This window comes from Zootoca vivipara, chromosome 1, assembly GCF_963506605.1.
Source record: "Zootoca vivipara chromosome 1, rZooViv1.1, whole genome shotgun sequence".
NCBI lineage: Eukaryota > Metazoa > Chordata > Lepidosauria > Squamata > Lacertidae > Zootoca > Zootoca vivipara.
In genome coordinates this window covers 58,507,100-58,526,105 of record NC_083276.1, presented here as the reverse complement: position 1 = coordinate 58,526,105, position 19,006 = coordinate 58,507,100, and the positions used below count along the sequence as shown (strand labels likewise).

General features: G+C 41.8%; 1 protein-coding gene across 1 annotated transcript; it reads left to right on the top strand.

Annotated features, from left to right (window-relative positions):
- Positions 1-601: 601 nt before the first annotated feature.
- On the top strand, positions 602-17,783 carry CSRP3 (cysteine and glycine rich protein 3). The gene is made up of 6 exons (XM_035117204.2): positions 602-748; positions 7,917-8,060; positions 12,519-12,687; positions 13,809-13,941; positions 16,317-16,410; positions 17,236-17,783. The coding sequence occupies exons 2-6, from the start codon at positions 7,949-7,951 to the stop codon at positions 17,304-17,306; spliced, it is 579 nt and encodes a 192-aa protein (XP_034973095.1). The 5' UTR covers positions 602-748; positions 7,917-7,948; the 3' UTR covers positions 17,307-17,783.
- Positions 17,784-19,006: the final 1,223 nt, after the last annotated feature.

Genomic DNA, 19,006 nt, shown 5'->3' with positions numbered 1-19,006 from the left:
TCTCGCGAGGGGGCTGAGCACTCAGCCCCCATTGCGAGAGTTCACTCAGGCCACGCCCACAACACCACCTCCGTGAGATGCGGAAGTGGCTTTTCTTCACAAAAAGTGAACAGAGCATTCTATAAGGCTTTGTCAGAAAAGCTGCAGCTTGACAAAGTAGCGATGAGTGCCAACTCCACGCAGTTGATACCTGACCAACTGACACAACTGTTATTGGCTTTAGGTTGTGGCAACGCAATTCTCATATTATTTTCTTTACACGACTTAGTATTCATGTAAGGTCTTTCCCTAATGGCCATTCATCACAGCTGTGGGCACCGTCCTATTGCTGCCTACATTGTTGAGCAGTGTTTCTGCCTTTAATTTTATTTTTAAAGATTCAATCATAATTGACCTTTCACCTAGCACATGCCCTGTGTGACACATTGATTTATTTAATTCCTTTATATCTAGGCAGCTGCACTTGGAAAGGGCATCTGGGTGTAATCGGAGGGCCCTGCATTGTTCTGCAACTTGCTCATAATTGGTGCTCAATCCAAGGCTTTGTCACAAGTTATTTTAAGCCACCTGATAGCAGTAGCATTGCTCATGTACTCCTTCTCCTGTGCCCCATCACACACACACACACTTCTCCCCTCACCCTTTCCTAGCCAAAGCTTGTAACTACTTGGAAGTATTTAAAGACTTCCAGATCCTAGCTTAAGCTATTCAAAAAGACACAGGAGACAAGGGGATACAACTCATCTTGGTAAGTCATGATGATAAAGTCTCAAAAAGCTCCAATTACGGTATGTTTAATGAGGAGCATGTTGAGCATTTTCCTTTTCATTGAGAGAATGTTTTTTTTCCTATATCTCATTTAATTTACAAGCCAAGGTAGTGTTCTGTATTTTAAGTTTGCGGGGACATGATGCTTTATGTGAAGATTCCTGACATGCTGATTATTGGCATATTTATTTTGGCTACTTCCAAATGTTGTTGTGGTTCTCTGATTTTTCCTTCCAATAAATGAATGTCTATTTAGGTACAGCACAACTAAAAATGCAATGCTGGCAAAAAATATGTTAAGACGTGGCGGTTGGCATCTTGATATCCAAAAATTCTGTATGATAGATTTTTAAAATATCCTTAGAAAGATGAAAATTATGTGCTGTGTGGTGTCAAACCTCTGATACTGAATGAAAAGTTTGCTGCTCCTGATACTAGCACTAGTAGTAATTTGGAAACAATTATAATTTATGACAGCCAGATCTTCAGTTTTCATTATTAAATGGTGTTGTTTTAAACTGGAATCAGGCCTTAAGTTTCCTGTTAGAGAATTGCGGGTGGACTAGCCATCTAATTATCTTAGCCATCTTATATCACAAGAAATAGTAATTCAGTTGTTTTGCTCTAGCCGAAATCATTTAAGAATTTCTGTGTTTTTCTTCATAAAGAAATAAAGAAAATAGAAGTTTATTGAAGTCTATTTGTTCTTTAAAAGACTCTATGACAGTAGTGTTCCTAAGTCAATATTTCCTTAAACTTGAAATCTTCAGTATCCAGTATCATCAAATGCATTCAATGTGAGAGAATGCATTTATGTGAGAGAACAGGTTTAGTGTAATGCTCTTAGAAATGGCAGTATGAATAGTCCATAGCAGTTCTTCTATAGGTTTTCCAGTATTATGTTTTCTTTATAACTCATATCAGCTCAGATTATTTTGTGGTGTTTTTTAATGCTTTAAGCTGAGAAAGAATCAAAGCAACTCCTGTTTGTAATATATCAACACAAAATCTGCCCCATATTCTTTTTGACATTTAGAGGGTCATTTTTATGAAGGAAGGATAGAACTTGATTAATCTTTCACTATTCGAAATCCTTTGACTCAGTTAAGAATACCTCAGTTGTGGTTTTGTCTAGCACCACTGAGAGAAACTCAGCACGACTTTTATATTGGGGGTGAGGCTGCTATAATAAGAAAACAACTCTCCTGGCAAGGACTGGGTCAAGAACAACTTGATAAAGTTGATGTGATGTTCAAATGTCAAGCTAGCATTTGATCATCCAAGAAAATATGACTCAGAGACATCAAGAAAGCGCCATGAGCAAAGTAACTCCCCACCCACTAATTCTGCGGTACATCTGAAACATGAGTCAATGAAGAGGACATGGTGCTGACTTTTTTGCCACCAGCCAAGCAGCTGTGATCATATCACCTCTCCATGCTCATAGAATATGGCCAAAGTATTCATTTCCCCTTTTCTCTCTGAGCTTAATGACAATGCCAGTCACTAATAATAATAATAATAATAATAATAATAATAATAATAATTTATTATTATTATTTATACCCCGCCCATCTGGCCGGGTTCCCCCAGCCACTCTGGGCGGCTTCCAACAAAACACTAAAATACAAAAATCCATCAAACATTAAAAGCTTCCCTAAACAGGGCTGCCTTGATGAAGGAAGTGTCTAGACCAGGGGTAGTCAACCTTTTTATACCTACCACCCACTAATGCATCCTTCTTGATGGTAAAATTTCCTTACCAGCCACCAGTGCTCGATGGAAGGAGGATTCAGCTTGTACCGTAGAACCCCCTACCGCCCACCTAGAATCCTGATACGCCCACTAGTGGGTGGTAGGGACCAGGTTCACAACCCCTGCTCTACACCCCTTTTCTCTCTTCCAGCCATTACCAAACCTAAGAGGTGATTGGTACTGTAAAAGCCTGCAGCATGATGTGTGGTTCTGGATTAATTTCATGTTGTTTTGACCTATTAAATACAAAGGTTAGCATAACTAAACACACTGCCAAGTCCTGGTTTCAAAGAGCCTCTCTATACAAGATACTTTCACTAATCTCCTACTGAACAAAGTTCCTCTGCTCAGGACTTTAATAGATACACCTGCTAGATTGCTTTTGTTACGTGAAATTCGCACCTGGGCCCTACCATCAAGGTGAGGCAAATGATCTATCTATTAGGCCAGGCATCCCCAAACTTCGACCCTCCAGATGTTTTGGACTACAATTCCCATCTTCCCTGACCACTGGTCCTGTTAGCTAGGGATCATGGGAGTTGTAGGCCAAAACATCTGGAGGGCCGCAGTTTGGGGATGCCTATATTAGGCCTTGCTTGCACCATACAAGAAAAGCAGCATCACATCAGCTTAAACATTCGGACATTCGGCTTCCCCCAAAGAATCCTGCGAACTATAGTTCGTAAGAGCTGAGGGTTATTAGGAGGCCTGTATTTCCCTCACAGAGCTACAATTTCCAGAGTTCTCCAGAAAAAGGGATTGATTGTTAAGCCACACTGAGAATTGCAGCTCTGTGAGGGGAATTGAGGTCTCCAAACGACTCTCAGCACACTTAACAAACTGCAGCTCCCATAGTTCTTTGCGGGAAGTCATGACTGTTTAAAGAGGTATCATACTGCTTTAAATGTATACTGCAGATAGGGCCTCAAAGACATTCACCAACCCTTTCAGGAGAAGGTGAAACAATAGTGTGGGAGGCAGCATGCCTTTGAATACCAGCTCCTGGGCATCACAAGTGGGAAGAGTGCAGATATGCTCATGCCCTGCTTGTGAGCTTCTCATGGGCATCTGGTTGGCTACTGTGAGAACAGGATGCTGGACTAGATGGGCCTTTTGCCTGGCCCAGCAAGGCCTTCTTAGGTTCTGACTGTGCCGGTGCTGCGAAACAACACTTCAGAGTTGGAGACTTGGCCTGCGTTGCTAGCAGTAGCGCAGGTGATAAGCATCGGCCAATATACAGACATGCATGCTATGGAACTCTTTGGAGCAGATCAGCTGGTACTTATTTTGAGCTTGTTAGCACTGATAATTAGATAACTGTAATTAAGAATGTCAAACATCTGTAAAAGGTCCTGCCACAGCTTGAGTACAATGATGCAGAGACCTCTCATGACTGCAACATGTTGAAGAATCTGGTAATAACAGCAGTAATGGAACAGTAGAAATCATGGGTGTAGCCAGGATTTTTGTTGGGGGGGTCAGAACCTATGATTTATATTGATTTGGGGGAGCAGGTACCCCCCCTGCCCCCCTTTGCTATGCCCATGGGTAGAGATAGTGGATATTGAACCTACTCAGAAGAAGACTGCTAGGAGTGATCAAACTATCCAGAGACCGTCCAGATTTAAAGACATGTTTATGTAGGATTTTGAGGATTTAGAATTTTAGAAAACGTGTGTAAGTCTGTGGTAAGCTTTCTAATTTTAGAAGCGTCACTCAAATCTATTATTGTTCATTTTAATCTTTAAAAAAATAGGGAAAGGGGAAAGGTAGTATAGTTGTTGTTTATTTATTAATACTCCTGCAGGACTGTAGTTTCCAGGAGAGAAACTGGAACTTTTCTGTAAGAGATAGAAGAAGAAAAAGGAAGCCAAAACATAGAGAGCTACCCAGGGGGTTAAGAAGGAGCTGACAATTTAAGGGCTATTACAACAGGGGTGGCTACCCTGTGGTTCTCCCTTCACCATCAGCCATGCTGGCTGGAGCCGATGGCAGGTGGAGTCAAATGAGATTCAGAGGGCCACAGGTTAGCCACTCCTGTGGCACAGGAATAAGAGGCTAAAATAGGGTTTCAAAAAGTGAAAATCTGGGCACAAAAGTTGTTGAGCTTTTTTTAGGGGGGTGGGGGCAAAGTTCTTGGTTGTTTTTTGAAAAATCTTTCCCCCCATGAAGTTTATGCCTATTTTGGAGGAAACTTGCCCAAAAATCAGCACTGCCAATATGGGCTGCCATTCCTCCCGGATACTCTTTCTGATGGATGAATCCCGGCTATGTCTGGGAAATTCCAGATGTATGGCAGCCCTGACAACTCACTATTTAAAGAGATTTCATTGTTGGACAAACCTCAAAGAGACACAACAGAAGGAAACTGCTCCATTATCTCACTCTTTTCACTGCTTACCTGCTCAGAGAGGACAACTGAACAGGTAGTGAGACTGGCCCTGGGCTCTAGGATTATGCAAAGGAGAGGACAACCCTTCTCTATTTGTTTTTTTTTCACACCATGCATAAGCCAATAAACCTCTGTAATGTGTCTTCCCTCCCCATTTTTTTCTCTAAACTATAAATGTTTTAACCTCACCTCATAGGGGATTTGCTCCAGCTACTTGATAATTTGGGTTTTTTCCTTTTCTACTCCTTTTCCAATCCTACAATATCCTTTTTGAGCAGATACACTTTCAAATGCTCTGCGCAGATGTGTGCATCACTGTGCTGTAAAATCCAGCATGTGGGAATTCATTCTGCAGTCTGCCTTCGTAACCAACCGTATCATATCAGAGACACGCTGCCCGCGGGAAAGAATTCCTTTTAACTTCCGTCGCTGAGCAACACCACATAGCAAGCTGTGATAAAATAGCATCTGCTCAGGGGGGAATAAGTGAGAAGACGGAGCTAAATAAAGGAAAGGAGCTCAGCTAGAAATATGAGGCAGCAGAGAATATAGCTGCCTACTGGATAGGGTAGGCAAAAGAGGATATTGGTGTGCATAGGGTGGTTTTGGTGTATAGCTGAAAATTTAGGAGGAAAAAATGGAATAGAAATGTGAATCATCGCACCATGGTGGGAAAGACTCTGACCAGCTGAGCTGTGTGACTGCTCAATCTGCTGTCCAGGTGCTGTTGATGGGCAGCTTCAACTTCAGGGCACCTTCACTCTCTTATTTTTAATCTTTAAACCAGACTTCAGACAGAGGGCTTTCTTCCAATGGATCCTCAAACAGAAGACTGTCCTCTTTAAAATATGATGCACAGCCATCCTAGGGTCCAAATGTAGCTCTCCAGACCTCTTTGTCAGGCCCAGGCCACACCAATTACTGGTTTTGCTTCCCATCCCAAGTGTGTTTGCCTGGCTGGACTTTGTCCTTGAACTCTGGTAATGCCTCTTGCTTGCCTGGATGGAGGATAGAAAAGCTAAAAATTGTATTTGTTATTACACTCACTTTTGCCTCCACCCACCACTGCCTGGTGGTCCAGAAGAGAACTCAGTCCCCAGGCTGAAAGTTTTCCCACCCCTGTTTTAAATCAATAGAGTTATCCTATTACAATGGCATATTTTCCTTAGCAGTTTACTAGGGACTGGACTGCCAGGTATACCCTTATTCCTGATGAATATACATGGTCAGGAGTACCCCCAATGTATCATTGCAAGAGCCAGTACAAATGCATTCGGAATACAACTCTATCTCCTCTCCCTCCTCCTGGGCTGAGTACATGTAGTTAGGCAACATTTCCTTCTCAAAGGCAGAATCCTTCGTTTCCCCTTAATAGGCACACAGCATATTTCCACTATAATGTGGCAGAGGCTTTACTTTATTCTCGATGTGGAGATGAATCCAAAAAGTTCAGCAGCGCCTTAATCTCTGAGGCAATTGCATGCAAGCAGAGTAAAAGTGAAATACTTGGAAAGAACAAACTGCAGTTTGAGAAGGCAGGTGTGAACACATCACAGGCTTTGATGAAACGGTAATTGGAGCAGCAAGAGATGTCAGCTGTGTACCTGGTTCAGAACTGGAGGGGATTTCTGTGCCATTAATAGTTGCACAGAAGGCAACATTTCTTGGAGTGCATCTTTTTTAAAAAGGCAGAGCTGAAAATTAAATTCAGCTGAAAATGTCTGTGCAAAATTGGCAGGAAAATTTGGGGAGCTTTGCAAATTAAGCCCTATCCTATATGAAGGGTATTGTTGTTGTTAGATTTTCTACAAGGGCCAACATTGATGCCAAAATCCAGCATCACCTGAGCTCTGCGAGTGCAGCTTTCTCCCAATTGAATGAAGTGCAGAGTGTTTGAGGACCAGGACATTCGCAGGGAAACCAAGATGCTTGTTTACAAAGCTATTATACTACCAACCTTACTGTATGCTTGTGAAAAGTGGACCATTTATACATGCTATCTCCAGCTCCTCAAAAGAGTCCATCAGTGGTGTCTTCGAAAAATTTTAAACATCACTTGGGAAGACAGGCGAGCTAATGCCAGTGTACTGGAAGAAGCAAGATCACCAGTGTCAAAGCAATGATTCTTCAACATCAACTTCATTGGACTGGTCATGTTGTGCGGATGACTGATTATCGTCTTCCAAAGCAACTGCTCTATTCCGAACTTAAAAATTGAAAGTGTAATGCTGGTGGTCAACAAAAGAGGCTTAAAGACCCTTTCAAAGCAAATTTTTAAAAATGTAGTATAAACACCGAAAACTAGAAAACACTGGCTTGTGAGCTCTCCAATCGGATAACAGCCTTTACAAGGTGTCATGGGCTTTGAAGACACTCGAACTCAGGACGAAAGTGAGAAACGCCCTAAGAGGAAGGCATGCTTGGCCTCACTGTGATCAACTCCCGCCCAGAAACCTATGTCCCTACTGTGGAAGGACGTGTGGATCCAGAATTGGCCTCCACAGTCACTTATGGACTCACTGTTAAAACCGTGTTTATGGAAGACAATTTTACTCGGCTATGAGTGATTTCCAAAGAAGAAGATTATTGTTGTTAGATTTTCCCACAGAGAGGTAAAATTCAGATTGGGGTGGGTGGGTGATATGGTCTGGCCTTTTGATGCCAGAAGGGGATTTGATGCAAGAGGAGCACTGAATAAACACCTATCTGGAAGTCCCCAAAGTCTCAGGAAGGCATATCAGTTTCACAGTAGCAGTAGCAACCTCTGCTTGCCTTTCTTTTCTGCCGCTGCCACCAGAGGTTTTGGAGCTCCTCTGAGTGGTCGCTCTCCAGGAGTCCTCAGAATGCTCTAGAATGATACCACGTCATGATGTAGCTTCCTTCTAAGGGGCATTCTGAAGGGCTGTCGGAAGGGTGACTACTACTAAAGAGAGAGGTGGGAGAGAGCAAACTAGGTTACTATTTTGTTCTCATTCTGGCTCATTTGTATTTTGGTTTAAAGGTGTCATTGCAAACCAGTTGAAAGTTTCAAGGATGCCAAACTGGGGAGGTGGAGCCAAATGTGGTGCGTGTGACAAGACTGTCTACCATGCTGAAGAAATCCAGTGTAATGGCCGTAGTTTTCATAAGACGTGCTTCCATTGCAGTAAGTGGATCTATGCTATTTTATTTCACCAGCGAATCCACAATGTACTACAATTGATTGTGGCACTAACCCTACTTGTCTAAACAGAAAGGAACATGTGCAAAATGGAGGTTTATGGTGGAATAGTTATTATTTCAGGGGTAGATGGGGTTGTCAACCTGGGAAAGTAGCCCATCTAAGAGAAGGAAAGCTCTAATCCTAAACCAGGCATAGACAAACTCGGCCCTCCAGATGTTTTGGGACTACAGCTCCCATCATCCCTGACCACTGGTCCTGTTAGCTAGGGATGATGGGAGTTGTAGTCCCAAAACATCTGGAGGGCCGAGTTTGCCTATTCCTGTCCTAAACTTCTGCTGCCTTGTGGAATAAAAAGCAAAGCAGTAACCCCTGCATAAATTCAGAGTGGAGCCCCAAAGATGGTTGGATGGCACCTTGCATGCTTCCTTCCAGCCAAGCTGGTGCCCAACATATTGCTCTGCTTTCCTTGGGACCACATCAGCTAGGTCGAGAGTGGGGTCTTGTTGCCTGGGCAGCCCAGGACCTCCATACACACTGCCCAGGCTTGTGCCCTGGGGATGTCACTTGGTGCTGCTAACACAGTGGTTTAACTGGAAGCACACACCACTGTCTCTTGGGAAAGACAGATGCCGACAAGTTATTATCTTCAGTGAAGAATAGGGAAGAAATTACACTCAGTTTAACTCAACAACAACTTTATAATTTATATGCCACCCATCTGATAGGGCTGCCCCAGCCACTCTGGGTGACTCCCAACAAAATATTTAAAAACAATAAAACCAGATGTTTCAGATCAAACAATATGAGCATCAGATAAAGTTAAGGGAGAGAGGACAGGGTTTAAAAAAGGAATTGCTTAGCAAGGCATGGATAGAGGATTGATGGCTGGCAGACAGCAGCTTGTTTTCCTTACTGATTGTCTCTGATTGGTAAGACATTCTCCTCTAATGTTCAACCCCTCATTTACTTTCCCGTAATTTAAACTGAGATCCATTGAAGATAGGATAAAGAGTGATGGTTTTAAAGTACAGGAAAGCTGAGGTATGGTTAAACTTTAGAAAGGACTTCCTGCCTCTACAGCCCTGATCAGTAATTATTTTTCTTGCTGGCTCTCTGAATGACAGACTGACAATGAATGGTGCAGGGCAGTTTTAAGTGGGCTATTCACAATTCAGTTTCTCTCTACATAGTTTCTGCCTCTGCTAGGGAGGCAGGCAGTACTCTGCCTCAGCAGGTGATGACATTTCTCTTCCTGAAAGTATAAAAAGGGGGGAAAGCCCAAAGATGTTCTCTACCAACAATAAACCACATAAACTGATATCAAAATCCTTTTTTATTGGAATGAATAGGAGCATTTGTGAAGCGCATGCTACTATCATTAAAGACATTCTAACAGGTTGAAGATATCAATACACTTTTTAAGTTATTGGGTATAAGTTTTCTGTTATAAAGTGCACCAATTCTGTCCATGTTGAGCTTCATGCCCTGTTGGCATGGTAGTCAGCAGGTGAGTATTGCCAGAAATTGCAGACACCCTTTGTTCGAAGGATGTAAAGATGTAAATCTAGGTTTATTGCTGTCAGTTTGGGGCTGGAGTCCCATACATGCTTACTTGAAAATTAGTCCCATTGAACTGAGCAGGATTTATTTCTGAGTGAACATGCCTTTACTTGTATTGTGAATGTGTAATACCTTCTAGCTGTGCTGCTGTTGGTATGCTTTAGATTATACATTCTTTTGTATTGCTTTTTGAAACTTTGTTAGTTTTATATACAGTGGAACCTCGGTTTTCGAGCATTTCAGAAGCCGAATGATTCAGAACCCGAATGCCAGAAACCCGGAAGTAATTGCTTCCGTTTTTGAACACGTCTTGGAAGTTGAATGGCTTCCGAGGCGTGTTCTTTCCATTTCCCCCATTGAACTTGCCAACCACCCATTGCTTTTTGGTTTTCTCGGTCTTCTGGAATGGATTACATTCGAGAACCGAGATTCCACTGTATATGTATATAGTGTATGGTCTTATGCTAATGTTGTACAATACGCTGGGTACATTATTCAAAAATGGGGACATAATTAATAAATTAATATATTGATTATGATAGCAATAATAACAACTTAAAGCAAAGCAACAAGAATCTCAAATCCCCTGGCAAAACACTAAAACCACACCAGTCCATGTTGTTGTTGTTGTTGTTTAGTTGTTTAGTCGTGTCCAACTCTTCGTGACCCCATGGACCATAGCACGCCAGGCACTCCTGTCTTCCACTGCCTCCTGCAGTTTGGTCAAACTCATGTTCGTAGCTTCGAGAACACTGTCCAACCATCTTGTCCTCTGTCGTCCCCTTCTCCTAGTGCCCTCAATCTTTCCCAACATCAGGGTCTTTTCCAAGGATTCTTCTCTTCTCATGAGGTGGCCAAAGTATTGGAGCCTCAGCTTCACAATCTGTCCTTCCAGGGAGCACTCAGGGCTGATTTCCTTAAGAATGGATAGGTTTGATCTTCTAGCAGTCCATGGGACTCTCAAGAGTCTCCTCCAGCACCATAATTCAAAAGCATCAATTCTTCGGCGATCAGCCTTCTTGATGGTCCAGCTCTCACTTCCATACATCACTACTGGGAAAACCATAGCTTTAACTATACGGACCTTTGTCGGCAAGGTGATGTCTCTGCTTTTTAAGATGCTGTCTAGGTTTGTCATTGCTTTTCTCCCAAGAAGCAGGCGTCTTTTAATTTCGTGACTGCTAAGTAGCAAAATCAGCTGCAGCAAAGATTCAATCAGAGATTAAATAAAAAATCCATCAAAAACTAGAGATGTAAAAGCAGCTCATAATGTGCCATCAAATGCACAAAATCATCAGCCTCTTCTTATTTCTATAGTATAATGCAGGCAGAAAAGTACCCTTCCTCCAGTTTTTTTTAAATTAAATGCCCATTTATCTGCAGCCCTGTGACTGACTTGAAAGATACTCTTTCACGTGTGGCTTGCTATTTACTTACTTTGCTTCCCAGCTGACTTTTACTTAAAGCACATCTGTGGTGGACATGTGGCATGATCACAATTTGTAAGCCTAAAACTGATTCATGACGCCTGTGCTGCTTCTGCCAGCAGATTGACGAATATCTCCGAGCTGTTTCAACAATAGCACTTCAAGGGCTTTGACTCAATCTGTTGCAGCAAACAGATACTCTGTCCCGAAGGGGCCAGAAATAGAAGCACTTTATCTGCATCACTCCCCTTACACACAGAGACACACAAAATCATTTTTTCACAGAGAAGAATGCAGAAAAGGGACAGATCAGCTTCACATAGTGCCAGTAATGTCTTGCTTTACTGGTGTTAATTTTAGGACAACAATGTAATCTTATACATCACTCATCTAAGAGTAAATGCCGTTGAACTCTATAGGATTACTTTTGAATAGACACATATACAGTACAATTGCAATTTTGGTTTCTCTCTTCCCCCGGGGCTCCTATTTCTTCACTATTTAGGACTGGATTCAAAATCCAGTGATAGAAAATTAAATATCTCCAGTGGCATTTCTTCCATTTTATACCACTCATTATATCAGGATGTTTTATGTCTGAAGAGAAGATGGCATTTTCCACAACTGAAGCAAAGTATGAAAAGGATTGGAGGAGGTTACAATTCTGGTGATGGCTTTATTAAGTTCTGTTAATATGTGTAGAGGTAATAATCACTTTTAGAATCAGAAAGCAATTACTTCCCAAAGTGGCGGCTTAGATGTAATACACATTTCTGAAACACAAGCAAGGCTTAGTAAGACCAGACCTTGAAAAATATATGCAGCATTTATGAATACCCAAAGCACTTCACATAGATCTTCTTACAGCGGCGGAGCTTCATGCTCCGCCACTGGGGGCGGAGAGCAGGTGCGCTGCCCCAGTGATGTGGCGTGCGTTCTGGGGGTGGGGCACACCGTGCGCAGTGACGTGTGTGTTTTGGGGCAGGGTGTGCCGTGCGCAGTAGCGGGGTGCACGTTTTGGGGGCAGGGTGGGCAGCGGCGATGGCGCCCCTGGGATCGCGTCGCTCGGGGCGCACTGCCCCCACCTCCCCTATCTTCCTATGCCCCTGTCTTCTTAGTAATCTTTACAACAGCCCTGCAAGATAGGCCAGTGCAGTTAGTCCTGTTGTGGAGAGGGCAGGACTGTATGTGGTTTGCCCGAAACAACTTAAAGAGTTTGTGGCTGAGGAGAGATTGGAAAGAAAGACCTCTACAATTTGGTATTTGCTCTCCTAACTTTTCTGGGCCATTGACCTGTAATTTCATTAACAGATGCGAGTAGCATACTTTGCCACTGATTACTAAGTAGCTTTTAGTAGACCTTTAGGCTCCAGGAACCCTCTCCTGTCCAACTCCCCCAAACCTATAGCAAACTGCAGGTGCATATGTTTCAGTGCATTTGCTTCCTTTCCAGTGGCCTGCCGAAAAGCTCTGGACAGTACGACGGTAGCAGCCCACGAATCTGAAATCTACTGCAAAACTTGTTATGGGAGAAAATATGGCCCAAAAGGGATTGGCTTTGGACAAGGTGCAGGCTGCCTCAGCACAGACACCGGAGAGCATCTTGGGCTGGATCTACAGCAGTGAGTGGAATCCTTGGTTTTTAAAAAATAATTATTATGGCCTCTGTTGCATCAAGTCACTTCATTAGTTTCCATAACAACACGCAGGGGAAGCTGTAGCGCGGACTTTTCTTCAATAGATCTATAATTTTTATCCATTTTAATGATGTTCTGTCCCTGCAGAATATTACTTGAAAAAGATTTCCTATGCCAGTGGGCAATTACTGGCAAAGAGCCTTTGCTTTACATATCGTCACAGTCTTTACTATTGCAATTGTGACTCATTAAGTGCAGTACAATCAAAGGGATGGGTTCTCAGTACAATGGTGAAATTATTTTTCTGCGTTGTACTGAGATGTTATTAATACTTGGAATAGCCACAATGCAATGTGTATTGTCTAAGGAAGGCGGGCAGAAAAATGACTGTGGGTATTTTATATTTTTTGGGGGAAGGGCTGTTTCATTTGCAGAATTCTATGTTCATAAAGACATGGAATGAAAGGTTACAATTGCAACACAGTAAGGATAAGAAAGGGAGCATTACAAGATGTGTGGTGGCATGAATATGCTAATTCCATAAAGATTTTCACCACTTGTAGAATCAGAATATTATTATTTCCCAAACCTGTAACCTTAAGGAAACTTAATTGAAAATTGATAGGACTTACTTCCAAGTACAGTGGTACCTTGGTTTTTTAACGTCTCCGTTGATGAACATTTTGGTTTTCAAACGCTGTAAACCCGGAAGTAAATGCTTTGGTTTTCGAACACGCCTCAGAAGTCGAACAGGAAATGAGGCTTCTGCTGAGTGCAAGATCCTGAGGCCTAGCTATCGGCTTTTGAGTTTTTGGTTTTCAAACGTTTCAGAACTCAAATGGTCTTCTGGGATGGATTACATTTGAAAACCGAGGTACCACTGCACGTCTCATGGAGGAGAGGTTTATTGAAGGGTACTAGGCATGGCGGCTACTTTCTGCCTCCACAGAATGCCCCGTCTTTTTGTCTAAAGTATTTGTATTCTTCAACCAAAAGTGATTATTGTTTTGTTACGGATGCCACGACACATGTCTTCTGCTTGTACTGCTTAATTTAGCTGCTCTGAGATAAAAAGCTTAATGTACACTGAAAATTCTTGTCACCAGCTCACCAAAGCCAGCTCGTCCTTCCACTCCTACCAACCCTTCAAAGTTTGCCAAAAAATTTGGCGATGTTGATAAATGCCCTCGTTGTGGGAAGTCAGTGTATGCTGCAGAGAAGATAATGGGAGGAGGAAAGGTAAGAAACAGGCTTAAGCAGGTGAAGTGCCATTGTATTATAGCAGAGGGGCAGCTGCCAAAATTGAAATTTTAATCAAAGAGAATGGAAAGCACATGAGAGTGCTAACTGCTTGGTGTTGCTTCTGAAAAGACACATTTAGGGTTGACTTGTAAAGGCACGTTTCTGTTCTACGTTTAATTCAAACGATCAGCAATAGTTACAAGTAGGTAGCCATGTTGGTCTGACGTAGTCGAAACAAAATAAAAAAATTCATTCCAGCAGCACCTTAAAGACGAACTAAGTTTGTCATTGGTATGAGCTTTCATGTGCATGCACACTTCATCAGCAACAGGTAAGTCCATAGACCAGATTAAAAGAAAACAAAACAAGCTGCATTTAAATTCCACATAGAAATAAAATGTTTTAAGACTTCACATAAAAACACATACAACAGAATTTTACTAATTTTACTGAAACAGCTTTGCTTTTATTAAGGCAACTAAAAATTATTATTTAACAAATGTAAAAACCATTCTAAGCTGAAGCCATTGAAGGTGGGGGGTAAAAGATAAAAATAGAATGAAACACAGCTCTAAAAACCACAAACTCTACAGCCATCTTAACAAATTCTTTTTAAAAAATGCAATTAATATTCCACAAATGACTGGGTCAAACCCCAGGGAAAAACTTATTAAACAAAAATGTCTTCAGTAGGCATGCAAGCATCATGACACGAATGCTCTTGTCTAATTTCAGCTAATTGTCTAATTGAGTTTATATCCTTAAAACTCAAGATTTCTACCATAGTTGCCTGAAATGGATTCTAAATGTATTTTCCTGAGGCTGGAGGGCTTGACTGCAGAAGAGGCTACCTTCCCAGTCAATTACTGATTAGCTCCTTGTAATAAAAAATCTTAATGTTTCTTCCTCTCCCCAATATTTCTGCTGCCCCACAGAAGGACACCAGTGCAATGGGGCTTTTCCGTCTCCCCGCACCTGCCACATGCCTTCCATTTGCTATAGGGAGGGGTTCTCCGAGAACCCCCAGAATGGTGAGTGGGTGAGGGGAGGCGAGATCATTCTGTCAGGCAAGCAGAACTGCCTACACTAACAGCATGTTTGTAAAAGTGTGATGTCGAATTCCTCTCATGTTCTTTGTAGTGCTCTCCAATATCAGGAAATGGAAATTGGTACTTGGTGTGAATTTCTATTAACAGATGGAACTGGAGGACATTCTCTGGGTCAAATGATGTCTCCCTCTAATCATGATAGGCAGGACCTTCCAAGTCTTTTGCCTCCTCTTCCAGGAAGAGGAATTGTCTCACCCTCCAGTCCAAACTGTCAAAGGAGGAGCAACTCACGTGTTCCGATTCCCACATTGCAGGGGGTTGGACTAGATGTCTCTTGGGATCCTTACAACTCCCCAGTCTTATAATTCCTCCGCTCCCCCAAAACAAAAATGCACAGGAACAATATAAAACATAGAAACTTAGAAAGTAGATCAACAATTGGATGGAACAAAACACAAGCACTAAACATGATATGTATGATGCAGGCAGAAGCCTTAAAATCCAGCCTGCACCAGAGGTAGTCTGAGGAAGAAGATGGTCAGAATGTCCTCCAACTCAATAGAAATTCACTCTCCATTTTTACCAGATGGGGTTGGAGGCCATTCTTTGAGTAAAATATAATATAGCAGTGTCCACATAAACCCAGGAAGGTTTAGTCTGACCAACAGCTAGGCTACCCTCTGGAGAACCTTTCTTCCAAAGGATAGACCACCTGAGGAAGATGGGTCAATCTTGTAATGTGTGTTGGGATTGCCAAGTGGCTGCATGACAAACGTACAAGAGAGGAAAGCAACCCAATGGAGCACTGAGGTAACAGTCCCTTTCAGAGAATGGGGCATCATTTCTTTGGGTGTCCACCAAACCCATCTTGTAAATAAAGCTAACATCCAATAATATAGCAAAGCAACTCACTATATTCTTGAAATCCTTTCCAAGATGGCGTTCCCGCCTTTTTCTTTTGCTGTGCCTAGAGCAGGGCAGGAAGCCTTCCTCAAGTGGCAAAGGCAGGGAGTAGATCTGGAGTTAGGGGGTGGTCCTGCCCCTGCTGTCTTCCTCAAAAGTTTAACTTCCTGCCAGTGGTGAGATAGGCAGAGACAACCCGTATCACATTCCCTCCCTACAAGAGAATAATAGATTCCATCTCTTCCAGTCAGTCTGGTAATAGATTTCTACCCGAGCTGTTGAAAATGTTAAATCTGAGGAGAGATGTGTGGGTGTCTGTGCAAAGGGAGTTAATCTCTTTATTTACCAATGCATAAATCATGGAAAGGTAAACCTGCAATGTCTCCGATTTCCTTAATACTCTTTTGCTTTCCGTTTCAGCCATGGCACAAGACATGCTTCCGATGTGCTTTCTGTGGGAAGAGTCTAGAGTCTACAAATGTCACAGATAAAGATGGAGAGATTTACTGTAAAGGCAAGTGTAGTTGTCGTGCTTCAAACCTAATTCAGACGAATGAAGGTGCCTCCCTTGAAGACTTGTGGAGTTACCAAAAAATCTTTTTTTCAGAGTGAAACTCCGCTGCCACTTGGTTTTCTTAAAGGTCCTAAAAGAAAGAGGCTGCCTCTACTGCTCACATTTGGGTTGCAATAGCACTGGGTTCCTACCAGAAATTGGAAATATTAAACGAAAGGGGAGGGGGTCAGGATGGGAATGCTAGCTTTATGAATTCTAGGTGCAAAATTTCACAGGATCAAATTGTCTTCTAAGGGCTGGGCTAAACATGTGAGAAAATATATCAAGCTCCTCCCTCAAGTATGAGATACCCCCATGTCTTGACACCACACTATTCTGAATCTTCCCACATCAACCTGCCAGTGATGCTGAGGCAAGGAAATCCAGGATACCCTCTTCCCCTGGTGTCTTTCCTCTCCTTCTCACCCATGTGAAACTAGGCAAAGGGCCATTGATCTGTTAGTGCAATGTGGTTTTGCCCCCACCCCAATTGGCTCTTCAGGCTCAGAACCCCCAGAACAGCACACAGGCAGAGGGGAGGGGGATCTGGCAGGTAGAAAAGCTTGCACTGATGGAACAGAACGTTGTAGTGCTATATACTGAATTCCTCCCAATCTCATTTAAATTACACATACTTTGGCTTAGTTAAAATGTTATTGGTTGTTCCAAAGGCTTCTTCTAGAGAAGCTGAGTTTCAGGGATGGTCTTGAAGGAAGTATGGGATATGTTTTGTGTTGAGTGCCATGTGAAAACAGCTCAAAGATAATGCCTTTCTTTCTTTTCCAGTTTGCTATGCAAAGAATTTTGGTCCTAAAGGAATTGGATTTGGTGGCCTCACTCAAATTGAACACGCTTAGGCTTGTCCAAATAGTAACACATGATCAAGAACTTATTAAGAACACTTTTTTCATCTGAAGAAGTACTCTCCTTTCTCCTTTCTTCCACAAGTTTTGTAGAATGGTGCAGGAAAGCTTGATGTGAGAGGTAGTGTAGGAAAACATTTACTTTCTTAACAGCTACTGTTTAATATCTTAATTTCTGGACTGTTCACAAATAATTTCAGAATTGCTACCTATGTTAAATAACAGCCGCACTGGATAACTGCATATAGGATACCACTATAAACATAGGAGTGCCTGGTGTGCTCTGGTCCGTGGGGTCACGAAGAGTCGGACACGACTAAACAACAACAACATAAAGATTATTGCTTTTACATCAATGTTAAATAAACAGAACCTGATTCCTATTTTACATTCTGCTGCTTTTAAGTGCCACAATAGCACTTTTGAAGACGTGTTGTTGGTATGTCATGAAATAAAGATATTTGACATTAAGCAGCCACAATAATGTTTTTTAAAAAGCACTGTTCCAGTTACTACCAAGTCCATTTATGAGTATTATCTCATAATTTTTTTTTCACTTTGAACCTCTCAAAACCATGCCATCTCTCCTTGGGAAAAACTTGGGATGGGATTATCTCATCTCCAAACAGATATTACAAGGACAGCACTGAACGTAGAACCACTTGCTTATTGGCAGCCTGCTTTAAAATAAAAATATGCTTTACAAGTGAGAGTGCTGAAAAAAGGATGTTATATTTACCTCTTGGATTACAACTGATCATTTCTCAAATTCTTCTGAGTGTCTAACAGAGCCTGTAATATAATTCCACAATCCTGACTCTGAACTCTATAACCCTTCTAAAAATGGACAGCACTTGTAATTTTAGCAACAGAAGCCCAGTTTGATACCACCATCTTTCATCAAGAAAAAAACTTGACAGGAATAAGAGTGAAAACAGTATTAAAATCAAATCATGCTGCTGCTTCCTTAAGTTGTAATACACATGTTGCTTTTAATGCCATGGTGTCTTCTAAAATGACACATTGTGTATTAGCGCAAATAAATCCATTCCTATGTAGAACTCATCTACAAGCAAGTCTCTCACCGTAATTTCATTATTTCTGCTATTACATTTATATTTATATTCTGCCTCACCTCCAAGCTCAGGGAAGTATAACTGGTCCTTCCTACCCTATTTCAACTTCAACAACCACTGGAGGTATATTAGATTGGTTTTTACTGTATTCTACCGGTATGTTGAAAACGTTCAATTAAAAAAAATCTGCTTTGTTTTTTTTTAAAAAAAACCAACCCTAGAGGTAGATAAGACTAAGAGACAGTGGAGGGCCAAAAGTCACCCATTGTGACTGAGTGTCAAAGGTAAATCCAGGTCACATCAGTTCTGACATTTTAACTGCTACTCTATTCAAGATCTCATTTTTCACCCAGCCCTCAAATGTTGTGTTTGTATGGGAACTAAGCCTCATATCCAAAGCAAGAATCGTACCTCAAGACCAACAAGCTTGGACTAATTCTATAATCTTAAACAATGTATGTTTACTGATTATTAATTTTGACCTGCTATTCTTCAGTGTGACTTTTTTTACTCCAGTATGAATCTCAGGATACACAAGACTCTTGCTGTGTGTCACGTCTACTGAGACGTATGATTTGTGGTATTTAAGAGCTGGACACCCCTCTTAAACTTTAAGAA